We start from the raw sequence: 12,528 nt of genomic DNA on the forward strand, positions 1-12,528 counted from the left end.
AAGTACACCTACTCTCTGCTGGATGCCAGGCAGAGGAAGATGAGTGAAACAGTCTCTGCCTCTATTTACACAGAGCTGAGTGGTGGCTGGAGGGCACCAAAGGAAACTTCAACACCAAAGGGGTCACTTAACACAGTGCAGTTAGTGTGGACATGGAGAGAAAAAAAAAAAACATAAGGGAGACATGGACATTGATATTTTAAAAGTAAAATTTCTTTAGCATTTGCTCAAAAATATCATTTGAATGGAAGGGCACGCTCTTTCCTGATTTGCATGCAGTCATCAAGGAACTGACCACATGAAAAAGGTGCCAAGGGAATAAATCGGTATTGTTGCTGTATTTTGTGGCAGGCTTTTCACATCATGACAGCCACTGCTGACGGAGCCCCTGCCTTGCTCAGGCTCCGTTGCAGGCACTTCATGGCATTCAAGCTCATTCAGTCCCATGACAGCTCATCGAGGCAGGCTCTTCATTATCTCCATTTCACAGGTGAGGGAGTGGGCATGGTAAGGTTGAGGCAATTTCCTAAGGTCTCAGAAGTAGAGGCTTTGAATCCAGGGCATTCTGACTCTGAGCTGTGACTCTTAACTCCTATATTGTATGGAATGACCTCTTTCAGCAGGTCGCTAACTCTGACAGATGACTTATCATTGCACTTTACAGATAAGAGAAAAATGACAGCTCTGGGAAGTTGTGTCTCAAGGTCACTCACGCTCCAAATGGCATTGCTGGAACTCAAGCAAGAATATTAGGTTCCACAATATTAATGTAGATAATAACCAAACTCTGTTGAATTATTTCATTGGAATTTATGATTTTCAAAGAGAGGATATGGGAATATACACCTAAGGAAGGCAAAGCTAATACATGATGTTTAAAATGAATAAATTCAAAATAGCAATATAACATCATCGTGCTCTATGGCAACAAATATCAGAAGACTAAACATGGTTACTTAGGGGGTTTGAAAGGTCAAGGGATGGTTGGACAAAAATAGTCTTTTCCTATACATCTTTTGTTATTATTTCTTAATGACTTTCTAAATTCCTTTATATATTACCATAGTATATTACAATGATGACCAATAATATATGTACACATAAATATATATACACATAAATATATATACACATAAATATATATACACATAAATATATATATATATATATATATATATATATATATATATNATATACACATAAATATATATACACATAAATATATATATATATATATATATATATATATATATATATATATATACATATACATATATATATAAAAACATTGGGTTCCAAGGCTTGGGTCTTCTGAGCCACGCAGTCCCCAACATCTATCTTTCACAGACCCAGGAGTAGGTGACTGGAGGCATGACCTTATGAATCTCTGTCCCCACGCACAGGTGTGGCTTCCTCTTCTGTAAATGGAGGTGCTCAGGCACTGTGAGTGAATCAGGCATGAGCTGGTGGCATCTGGCATTTGCTATCCCTCCCTGTCCAACATTCAGAAGTTCACCTTCTCAGAAGAGGAGGAAATATTTGGCATAACACTTCCACACATGTGCCAAATGAAAATTCCCAATTCTTCAGTTGCCTAACTGCCTGTGTCACTCTGGGGTTGTCTCATCATGCCTGCCCCACCCACCCTGCTTTGGCACACCTGGCATCAATGGGCAACATTCAGGCTTTATTAAAACACAGGGCTGCTGAGTCACAGAGGAACCTGGTGGGAGCAGGTCACAAGGTCAGCAGTGGGTGGGCTTGATCCTGGATGAACAGGGGCCTGCCACTTGCTATAAAGAGGAGACACCCGAAGGGATGCAGTCCTGCTGAAAGCAGCTTCTAATATAGGGAGGCAGTGGCATGAGGTAGGGACAGAATGGAAGCAGAAGGTAGAGCACTTGGATTCCTGTTTCAGAATTGTTCTTATTGGCTTTGCAACTCAGGGCCTCAGGAGATGGAGTCTCTTCTCCTGTCTTAGGGCTAGACAGATAACAACATCTTCTCTGTTGGTGACAGAGGCTTATTTTCAAAGTAAAATATTAACCAATGATTTTTAGCTCTTATATGTGCAAGCCATTGGGCTAAGTATATTGTAATTATATGCTCACACAATACTATCACAACAGAGGAAGTAGAACCTGTTATTAGCATTTCCATCTTGTAGGTGAGGAAACAGATACAGAAAGTTTAGTAAACTGCTGAAGATCATGTACCTACTAAGGAGCAGAGCTGGGGTTTGGGTGCCATCTGCTAAAGCTAATACCTATAACTGATGGTTGTGAGATGTAGTTATGTAATTCTAAGCCTTTTGAAAGTTAGAAATAGAAGGGAAAAATTATCAGATGTCACAAGTTTTCGGACTTCAGTGAAGCACTTAAGCATTCTTACCTTACACATAATCTTAACAGGATTAGATTATCTGATTTTCCTGCACAAATGTAAAGTGGGATATATTGATTTGGAGTGTTAGAAGCTTAGCATTTGAGAAAAGGGGAACTGTCAAGGCACAGGTAATTTCTTAGGGTAACAGAGGAGACAGAAACACATTATTATTATGGAATGAGGACTCTTACCACAAATTTGTTCTTTCAGCTCTTTCTGGGGATTTCTCACTTGCCATTTTGAAACCTGTGTGATGGAGTGAGTGCATCTCTGGGGGTGCATCTCTGCCTTGTCTAGTTTTGTCCTCATTGCCCTCAAATGGATTTTAGTTTGCGTGTCCTTCTGTAAAAGGAGGCCACCCAGACCTAGGAGACAGGACACCTGTTTCCAGAGATGGTCAGAAATACCAAGGAATTCTGGTAATGGCTAGACTTTGACATTTGACTTTGTGTTTTATCACAAATTCCATCAAAAGGTAAAAAGCAGTCACTGCTTTAACCATCCCCCTTATTATGAGTGACTTTCCATATGTATGTCTTAATTCTCGGGAGTTTTGACTATTTAATCCCTGGTTTCCCAGGGTTGTTGCCTCCCTGTTTCCATGGTGATTTCCCAGAGATGTTCCTATTTCTGCTCTGGCTGTCAGCCTTCTTGGTTTGCCTTACTTTTTCTAGTTACTCTTTTTGAAATGCACACAGACCAGAGAAAGATGGACTGGGATCCAGAGCCCAGCGACGAGGCTGATGAGGTCAGGTTTATACAGGGAGAGAAGACCTCTCCAGAGACTGACCGATCACCGGTTGGAATCTGCCTGGATAAGTCCCACTGGCCTCTGGGAGTAGGCAACACCTCCTGAGTGAAGCCTGCTGGGAGGCGCTTTGCAGAGTAGCTCCTTCTGGCAAGACCCTGGGCAAATATGTCCAACACCTAACACTTCTGCATTATTTAGAGTTCACTCTCCTCTTAGAAACTCTGCCAGGAATGGGGTTTTGTGTAGTTCTTCCTCACTCCAGATCCCAGTAAAGGACAGGGGCTCAGAGTCTGAGGATGTAGCTCAGTGGTGGAGTGCTTGCCTAGAGTGAATGAAGCCCTGGGTTCCATCCCCAGCACCATGAAAAAACAAAACAAAAAAATCAAAACCAAACAACTAGGGACTCAGAGCAGAGTCAGTGTGGTAGGTAGGCACTTTTTCTAATCAGGACAATTTAGCAATGAAGTTTTTCCTCGACATGTACATATACACACACGAAGCAGCATACAAAACCCCATACACAACCATCTCAAAGAGTCCTCAAACCCTAGACACAACCATCTCAAAGAGTCCTATGTGGATGTTACTACTTTGAGAGTCAAGGCGCCGACTCTCAGGAAATAAATAACTTATCCAAGGCCACAGCTCCTGAGAAGAGCTGGGCCAGAACCCTGCCTCTGCTGATCTTCCAGCCTGAATGTTTACCCAGCACAGCACACACTTTCTCTAGCAATAATTTTCTCCAGGCAATAGATTTGGGAAGGATCCCAGTTTGCCTCAGGCAGAAATCAAAAACTCTTTTATTAGGAAAATGTTCTTTTTTCCTAATGTCAGTTTGGAAGGGATGGGCTAAAAGGACTTTAAAGCCACACACTCACGACCTCATCTTCTCTAGCTTAGTCTTCCATTAGGTGATCTTCAATAGACATTGATTCATTAAATGTCACAATTGATGCAAACAGCTAATAGTCATTTGTCGCAAAGAACAGGAAAGGCATTGCAGGGCAGTTTCACGGCCACCGAGAACGTGGGTGGCCAGGGTAGCTTGAGCAAAGTATTGTGTTACCTGCTGTCCGTGGTAGAACACAGCAAGGAGGAACATGGCCATCAGCAGCAGGGAGGCCTCCTTGGTCCCCAGGAAATCTCTGTGGGAAGAAGAAAAACAATATGGTAGTATGGAGGGACTTCAAGGATGCTCCCATGGAAACAAGTTTGACCAGGAGTGGGAGAAGAAGAAAGTGTCTTCTGAGCACCCACCATGAGATACAGGCTGCTCTGCGGGTTCACGCATCAGCTTTTCAGCAACCAGGGTCCTCTAAGCAGTGGAGGTCCCCAGGACATACCTGGTAGGAGAGATTCTAGAGCCCAGCATCTAGACAATGTGCCCACATTAGTAACGTCTTCTATTTGCAGGTACTTTTTTTAGATCTCAAAGAGCTTGTATGCCTTCTCATCACAGAAATTCATGTGAAGACTTACATCCTCTGGCCCCCCTTTTGGGATCCGATCCTCTTTAGAAGACCACTGTGAAATCTTTGTTTGTGACAGTCTTTATTTTGAGTGCTTTCATGCTTAGATTTTTGTTTCCATCTCACAAGTTGGACGCTGTTTTAAACCTTATGTCATTTTTTTAAATCCCTAGATCAATTCTATATGTCAAGGAGTACTGTTTCCTCCATTTTAAACCTTATGTCTCTTAGTAAACCCTTTGCTCCCTTGGAGCTGTCTCTTGCAGGAGTGTACCTCAGCACTAGATCCATGAGCCTTGTGGGGAAAAGCTGGGGAGGGGGCACTGACCTGGGCTCTCTAGAAGACCCAGCTGCAAAGGCCAGTGGCAAGGATACACGTTCGCCCCGACATGACCTTCATCCATGAAGGGAGTTCGGAGGTCCAGGGAATCCCTGGCTTTATTCTCAGTTCTTCCCCAGCATGGGGTCTTCTCAGGACATTTTGGGCCAGGAGGAAAAAGGCTTGGAGGAAGCAACATTGGACTGTGAAGTAGACATGTGGAGATAAAGCCTGGACGGGCTTTCACTGGTTAAAGAAGGAAACCCCAAATAAAAATATTCAAGTACAAATTATCTCTCCGTAAGATGTGGTTTGGCTTAATATGACCTAGGGTTGTCTCTGCCCAGGTTTCGCCATCTCAGGCAGTGCCCCCCCATCCATTCACCCAGGTCCTTGAGCCTAAAGCAGAAATAAAACTAGGGGTCAGTCCTCACCACCCCCATCAACTCAGAGCAAATCCTGTCACCTCTACCACCAAGTACCGCCAACCTGATTCCAACTGCCACCTTACATCCCTTCCTACAGTCTACTTTCTACAGTGTTGCCAGAATATTTTTTTTATCACTGAAACCAAATCCTATCACTCCTTTGTTTAATCCTTTCCCCAACACAAGCACACATACGTAGCCTCAGAATTCACTGGAAAGTAACTCTGATGTGGCCTAAGGACATATGGGGCTATCACAGATGAGAAGCAGTACCTACAGGGAGAAGAGCAGGGTCCATCCAGGTGTGTGAAGGCCATCATACGCTTTCCCTTCTCTCCTCTTGCTGGAGACTAGCAGGTGCAGCACAGGGAAACAGGGCATGGACTCAGCTACCCACACTAGCTTCTCACCTAGCTTTCTACTGAAAGGCCCCCTCCAACCTAAAGTAGGTCAGGACCAGTACGGCTCCCCAGGTTAGTGCAGGATTTAGGAATGGAAATGTGCACTCTCTTGGAAAGGTATTGTGTGTGTAGAGACCATGAGGACCAGAGAGCTCTGGGGACTACAGTAGGATTCAGCACCCTAGTTCCATCTGCTTTTCCTTGGAGATAAGATGCTAATAATGGACCTTAATATGTTTCTTATCTATGGCCCCAGAGAAGCACATAATTACTGAGCTTCTAGTGTGTGGTAGTCATACACTGGGAGGCAGAGATAAAGAAAGCACATTGTCTCTGCCCTCAAAATAGACCACTAAGAGAAAGAACAAATACATAGATAATTTTATAATATGATAAACTCCATGGAACAGATATATCCTCGTTGCCACGGGAGTGCTTGGGAAGAGAAAGTAACCCAGGCTGTGTGTCAGGGAAGAATTAATGGAGGGTAAGACTTGAGGAGGAAGGGGTGGGATGTGTTCCTTAAGTTCAAGACACATCTTGCTTGGCCAGCTGAGTTAACAAGCCTGTAGGGCAGGGATAATAAATAAATGCCACATGTCATGTTTGAGGTCACATGGAGACTCAGTAAGAAAGTGTTCATATCTACTGGAGCTGCCCAATAAGAGAGCTGAAGTGCAGAGGGTCGGACTCTCGCCCATGTATCTTCACCCCTGCATTTTAGGGATGAGGATTCATTTACGGATTCCTGAACTCACTCACCATGGGGCTGGTTTGAGGGGACAGGAATATTTAATGATCATCTTTTCTTTGCTTTTTGTCACTTTGTTCTCTAGCTCCTGAAGTTTGTGGATCCCTGGGAAAATGATTCAGGCCCTGAACTCTTTGAACTCTTGCAGAAGCAGGATGCAGTCTTGGCTCTGCTACCCATCAGGTTTTGAGCTTGGGCATGTCACTTATTATCTCTATGTCACAGTTTACTTTGTCATCTGTGCATGACTCTAATAATGTTTACTATACAAATATGAGGACCTTCTGGCCCCCGTCTTCCTCTCCCACCTGGGAGGTGCATGGGGCTGGTGCTTCTATAGATGACTCCTGCACATTGCTTGGTTTGATTGGAAGATGTCCTAGGTGTGGTGCCTTCTGTGAATCCACGAATATGTCCCAAGTTCCTGTTCTGCCTGGTACTTCTGAGATCCTTTTCTTTGTGATGCAGGAAACTTATTTTAAGCCCAGTAATTTATCATTGGAAACACATTTTCAAGAGAAAACACAAATACCTCTTGAGTCATTTTGAAAGTAGTGATTGACCAAAAATAGAAAGATGACTAGACGAAACTCAGAAGCAAAAGTAAAGGAAAACTGTGAACAATCTCGAGTGTTTAGCTGTACTTCAGATGAAAAAAAAAAAAAAGCCCAAGTAGAGACTGGAGAATATGCACAGTAAGTCAGCCAGGCTGAGAAACATCCCAAAGAAATTATGCTTTGAATTTAGAAGGGGTTTTTTGTAGCCTCTCTAATTCTTTGAAAAACTTCTAAGAGAGCCAAATGGCTGAATTCTATACCATATTATAATATTTCACTTGATATTGAGTGTTGAGGACCAAGGACATTTTAAACTGATTTATTTGGATTAATAAAATCACTGAGTAATACTGCCGTCTTCCCATGCTAACATTTTTGAAAGAACATCATTAATCAAAACATGTAGAATAATGAAATTCTCAGGGTTATGAAAATCTTTAGAGAGCACCTTATCTGATGTATCTTAAAGATTAGTATTACATTTGAATATTACTCATTAAAGAAGTATTTATGATAATTGTAGTATATTTGGGAATTTAAAATCTTACCAATAAGAAAATAAAAATTATCCTTGGAGTCAATGAAGTGTCATTTTCTTTTACCTCATGAAAAAATGTTGACAAATGCAGGATTCTCTGGTGTATACTATTTTGTAACTTTATAACATTTTAACTCATAATATTTTTTCATAGTATTTAAATTTAATTTTATACCTTCATAACATTTTCATAGTTTATACTTTTGAACTTAGTATAAATCATGAAAATAATTCTATGTCACAAAATACAATGTATATTTGGTAAATCTACTCAGTTCTGTAGTATGTGTATCAGACACAATATAATATCACTTGCAAGCCTTTTATTTTATCAGCAGGAGACTGTGGACCAGAGAGAAGTTACTTCTTCATGGTTACACAGCTCATCTGTGTCACAGCTGGTTGGGAACTCACATGTCAGCTGCCAAATTCAGAGCATTCAGTATTGAGCATTCAACTCTAATTTTTTAGTTTTGTTATTAGTTCCCATCCGCCTCCATGGAACCCATACTAGACCATCCCATTTTAATTTATCTTTTATTCTAGTGCATATTAATGATATACATTTGTTAGGTGCTTATTTTCTATTACATCTGAGATGGTTACTTCTGGCTTTGTCATATCAAAAATAATGGGCTATGATCCTTATTGTGGAGAAGGAGAAACCAAAACTCAGGTGTTAAGTAATTCATTCTAGTTCACAGAGGTAGTGCAAGGTGGCAACTTATCAACCCAGATCTCAGTTATCTTTTTCATAATTCTGTCCTACATGCAGCTACTTACTGTTGCTTGACCCTAAGCCCCTAAATGGTGGATATGATTCTTATTCATCTATGACTCTGTAGCACCTGGCCAAAGCTGATGACAGAGGGTAGTGTGTGTTGACTGGATAGGCAGGTGGATGAATGGAGTTTACGTGATGTTGGATGGATGCTATTTGACTTCCACCCTGTATGTGGGCTATCTATCTTTTGGGTGTTCATTCCTCATCTATGATGAATGCTACATGTGGATAAGTGGGACAGAATTGACATTGTAAGTTGTGGGATCATGTGCAACATAGAAATGTAGGAGGGCTTTTTGGAAAAATCATTAAGTTTCAAGATGATGACAGCAGAGCATTAAACCAATCACAGAACCTTTCTGAATGCAAATGGGGATCAAAGTGATAGCAATTTATGTGAGAAGAAACCTGTTCTCATGCCACGTGGCTTCTAGATTCTGCCAGCACCAACTTTCATTGGTTTTCTTCGAAAGTGCTTCCCTATGTGTTTTTCTTGATATTATCTATTCCAACTCATTCTCACTTGTGAGAGCCTCATCTGGTATCACATTTAATGTCTGGAATGCCTTCAATACACGACACTATCAGGATAGTCTTGTCAGGATGATTTGGTAACTGTGGCTTATCTAGCCTGGAGACTGCGAAGAACCCCCTTACTCATGCTGTTTAGCCCCAGAAGCCTGAAAGGAGAATGAGAAGGGTCAGGAAATGAAGCATCTGAATGTGTGTGCATGGGGGATGTGGCAGAGTGGAGGAGTGAATAGAGAAATAGAAGATAAAGATGGTACTTGCTCCTTTTAGAAGGATCTACTTTGTAACAATAAGTTCATGGTAGATGTTGAGAGATTTTGTAGATTAAAATAATGTCCTTATAGATCAGCTGGAAGTGAAGAGCAGCATGAGTACTGCTATTGTCACTCCCAGACTTCAGTGTGGATATTGGAAGGAGACCTGTTCTAGCACCACCAACACTTACAAAGTGGGCCAGTTATTACTAGAGCCAGAGAAGCTGATACCCTTAGTAAGCATATTGTGCTGCCTTTCTGCATTAGCGATGTGGCCACTCCTGAGTAGAAGCAAGAGTCAAAAATAGATTCTAGGCTTTCTGACTTGTATTATAATATATTCCACTATTTGCTTATCTTTAAAGAAATCGACAAGGCATCAGTGGCACAGAAATAATCTCTTGTGATTATCAGAATGTGTAGCTAATAAAAACTATGAAAGGGTAAGGATAGAAAATGTTCTGGAACAAGCTAGAAAGGTTAGCCACACGGAATCACATTAATTTTGAAGCAAGACATGTAAGTCCAAAAGCAAACTGTTCATATGAATGGGCAGCACATGGTTTAAGGACACCAGTGACAAAAAAATTGTAGGGGTTTTAGATGAGAGTAATAAGATTCCGAATGAGCTAATGTTCCTTTCAGGTACTCAGTCACTTAATTCCAGAAATATTCAATTGGACACCTACTGCCAGATACTCTTAAGTGCTGAAATATAAACATGAGAAAAAGTCCTTGCCCTCAAAAGCTCCTGTTCCAATGGAAGGGGAAGACATAGAAATTAATAACTGCAACATAGAGAGGTAGGGGCACTGACAAAAATTATTCACATGGATTAGAAAATGGGAAGTGATTAAAGAGGGTTTCACCAAGGAGACTGTCCTTGAGAATGATGGGCTGGAATCTTGGAGACAGAGCATCAGGACAAGGACATTCATTCAGAAGCTCAGGAGGGAAGAAGCACGTGACTTCCTGTGCTTAGTGTGGGCTTCAAATGCTGACCTGTGAGTCATAGGGGATAGATTGAAACAGTCAATGTGGGCCAGAAGAAGAAGAGCTTGGAAATCCTCAACAAACTAGTTGAACTTTTAGCCTCTTATAGTTAAAGGGAGCCCATGAAGGGTTTTAAGATGTGTGAATTGACCAGATGGTTTTGGGATGGGTGAACTGAGAATAGATGATAGGAAACCAGTTAGGGAATGGAAGTCCAGAGATAAGGATGAGGAACTTTCTAGAGTGACAGTGTTTGTGATATGAAGCCATTATGTTTAATGAAATGTTAGCATTAATCAATTGCTTATTCTATGAAGACTTTGTGCTAAGACTCTATTATCAATTAGATTCTTTTTATATGCTCACTATTTTAATTTTCTTCATGGATGAGAAAAACAGGGCTCAGAGAAGTTAAATAATTTTAAGTGAAATTGTTCAGCATCACAGTTGGTAGAGGGGAGTGCTGAGATTTGAATCCAGCTGTTAAATTTGTACTCACATACATTATGACATATGGGCTTCCCTGCAAGGGATTCTGGGGAAGATGAATATCTAGGGACTGATAAGATGCTTGGGGTAAGATGCCTTTTGTTTGGGGGCTCAGTGTTATCTACTGAGACACAGGCTTGCCATGGAAGGAATCCAATGAGTAGATTGGGAGACACCAGTCTAAAGTATTTGGGACTGCTCCAGAGGAGCAGAATCTGCTCTGTGCAAGGTTCTCCATGCTTTCCATCTTTTATATTTTACCTGCTGAAGGACACCTAGAAATCATCAGCAGGAATGTCCCTGGACTAGTGTGAGCTCCTAAAGAATTTGTTTAGTCTCATCAGCAGAAGCAGCCTAACTGCCAACTGGACACCATGGTTGTTAAGCCACTGTCTGTAAAGCTGCTGAGACAGAAGGCTGACTGACTGAGCTCTTTTATTTCTTATTAATTTACTTTGATTGACAGCAGAGAGTGAAGCAATACAAGACTAACCAATGTCTGACCTCAAGTCAGGAAAAAGCTGAAAAAAGCTCTTGATCATCAGCAGCAATGAACTTGGGGTTATCTCCACTTTTACAAGGGCTTACTTAACAATGCAACTGCAAACTTCTCTTGAGGACATCAGAGCAGAATTCAGAACTGCACTTCTCTCCTTAGAAGGAGGAGATAATAAGAATGAACATATACTGAGCATCTACTATATGCCAGGCATTTTGGAATCCCAGAATAGCCCTGGAACAATGGTATAGATGGAATTGTGTTCCCCTCAAACTCATATGTTGAAACTCTAACTTCCAGGATAGCTGTATGTGGAGACAGCATCTAAAAAGAGATCCTTAAGATCAAATGAAGTAATAAAAATTTGGGCTTTAATCTAATAGGCCTGGTGCCCTTATAAAAAGAGGAAGAAGCACCAGTGTGCTTTCTTGCTCTCTCTCACACACATCATTTAAAGTCCTAGCAAGAAGGTGGCCATGTGCAAGTCAGGAAGACAGCCCTCCAATCAGCTGGAATGCAATCAGATGAAAGCCATTCTGAGACTTTTCACCAGTCTGTGGGATGTTGTGATGGCAGCTCAAGTCAACTAATAGAGTACATCTATTTCACTTCACCTGTGAGCCAGGTCCAGAGATGGGAAGTGATTTTGTAAACAACAGAATCTGGATTTGAAGCTAAAGCCAGGACTTGTTGCATTAGTGCAGTGCTTCCCTTCCAGTGAATAAAGTTCAGGGTTTCATTTTTACAACAAAGGTGGCCCATTTTATTCTCATATCTCTTTGCTTTCTTTTGTGCTCATTTCTGTTTGGTCATGGGACACCTTTTGAACTTCTTACCTAATTTGGAACTCTTCTGACTTTCCCTGAGCCCTGGCAATATGGCGGGCAGTTCTTCAACCCTCTTTAAAAAAGATTCATGCAGCATTTACATGCATTGCCTTTAGAGATGGAAAGATTCAAGTTTGAATCCAGATCTATTATTTATTGGCCATGCACACTCAAGGAATTGTTAACCTCTCTTAGCCTATGTTCTTTAAAATGTTACTGTGAAGACTTAATAGGGGGAAACACATAAAATACACCACACATGTGTGTAACAACCACCCATTAGTACCTACCAATTATAAACTGTTATATTTTGGTTACTGTGAAGAATGCTGAATTGAAAATGAGAGAGCAACCCAAGTGTCCATCAAAAGATGAATGGATAAAAAAAGTGAAAAAAATGTGGTACATATTTACAACAGAAAGCTACTCAGCTTTAAAAAAAAAAAGAAGAAACCTTTCTATTAGCTACAACATAGATGAATCTGGTGGACATTATATTAAGTGAAATAGGCCAGGCACAGAACTACAAATACTCTTTTTTTTTGGCACTTA

At 41.1% G+C, this 12,528-nt stretch overlaps 1 protein-coding gene across 2 annotated transcripts in view; it reads right to left on the minus strand.

Annotated features, from left to right (window-relative positions):
* The window catches only part of Adcy8 (adenylate cyclase 8), a 221,257-nt gene that overhangs the window by 34,336 nt on the left and 174,393 nt on the right, over nucleotides 1-12,528 (minus strand). For both annotated transcript variants that reach the window (XM_015486609.2, XM_015486608.2), the window contains one exon: nucleotides 4,203-4,281. In XM_015486609.2, the coding sequence (XP_015342095.1) occupies nucleotides 4,203-4,281 (79 nt within the window). The remainder of the gene's footprint in view (nucleotides 1-4,202; nucleotides 4,282-12,528) is intronic.

Source organism: Marmota marmota, unplaced genomic scaffold (genome assembly GCF_001458135.2).
Source record: "Marmota marmota marmota unplaced genomic scaffold, marMar, whole genome shotgun sequence".
Classification (NCBI taxonomy): Eukaryota; Metazoa; Chordata; class Mammalia; order Rodentia; family Sciuridae; genus Marmota; species Marmota marmota.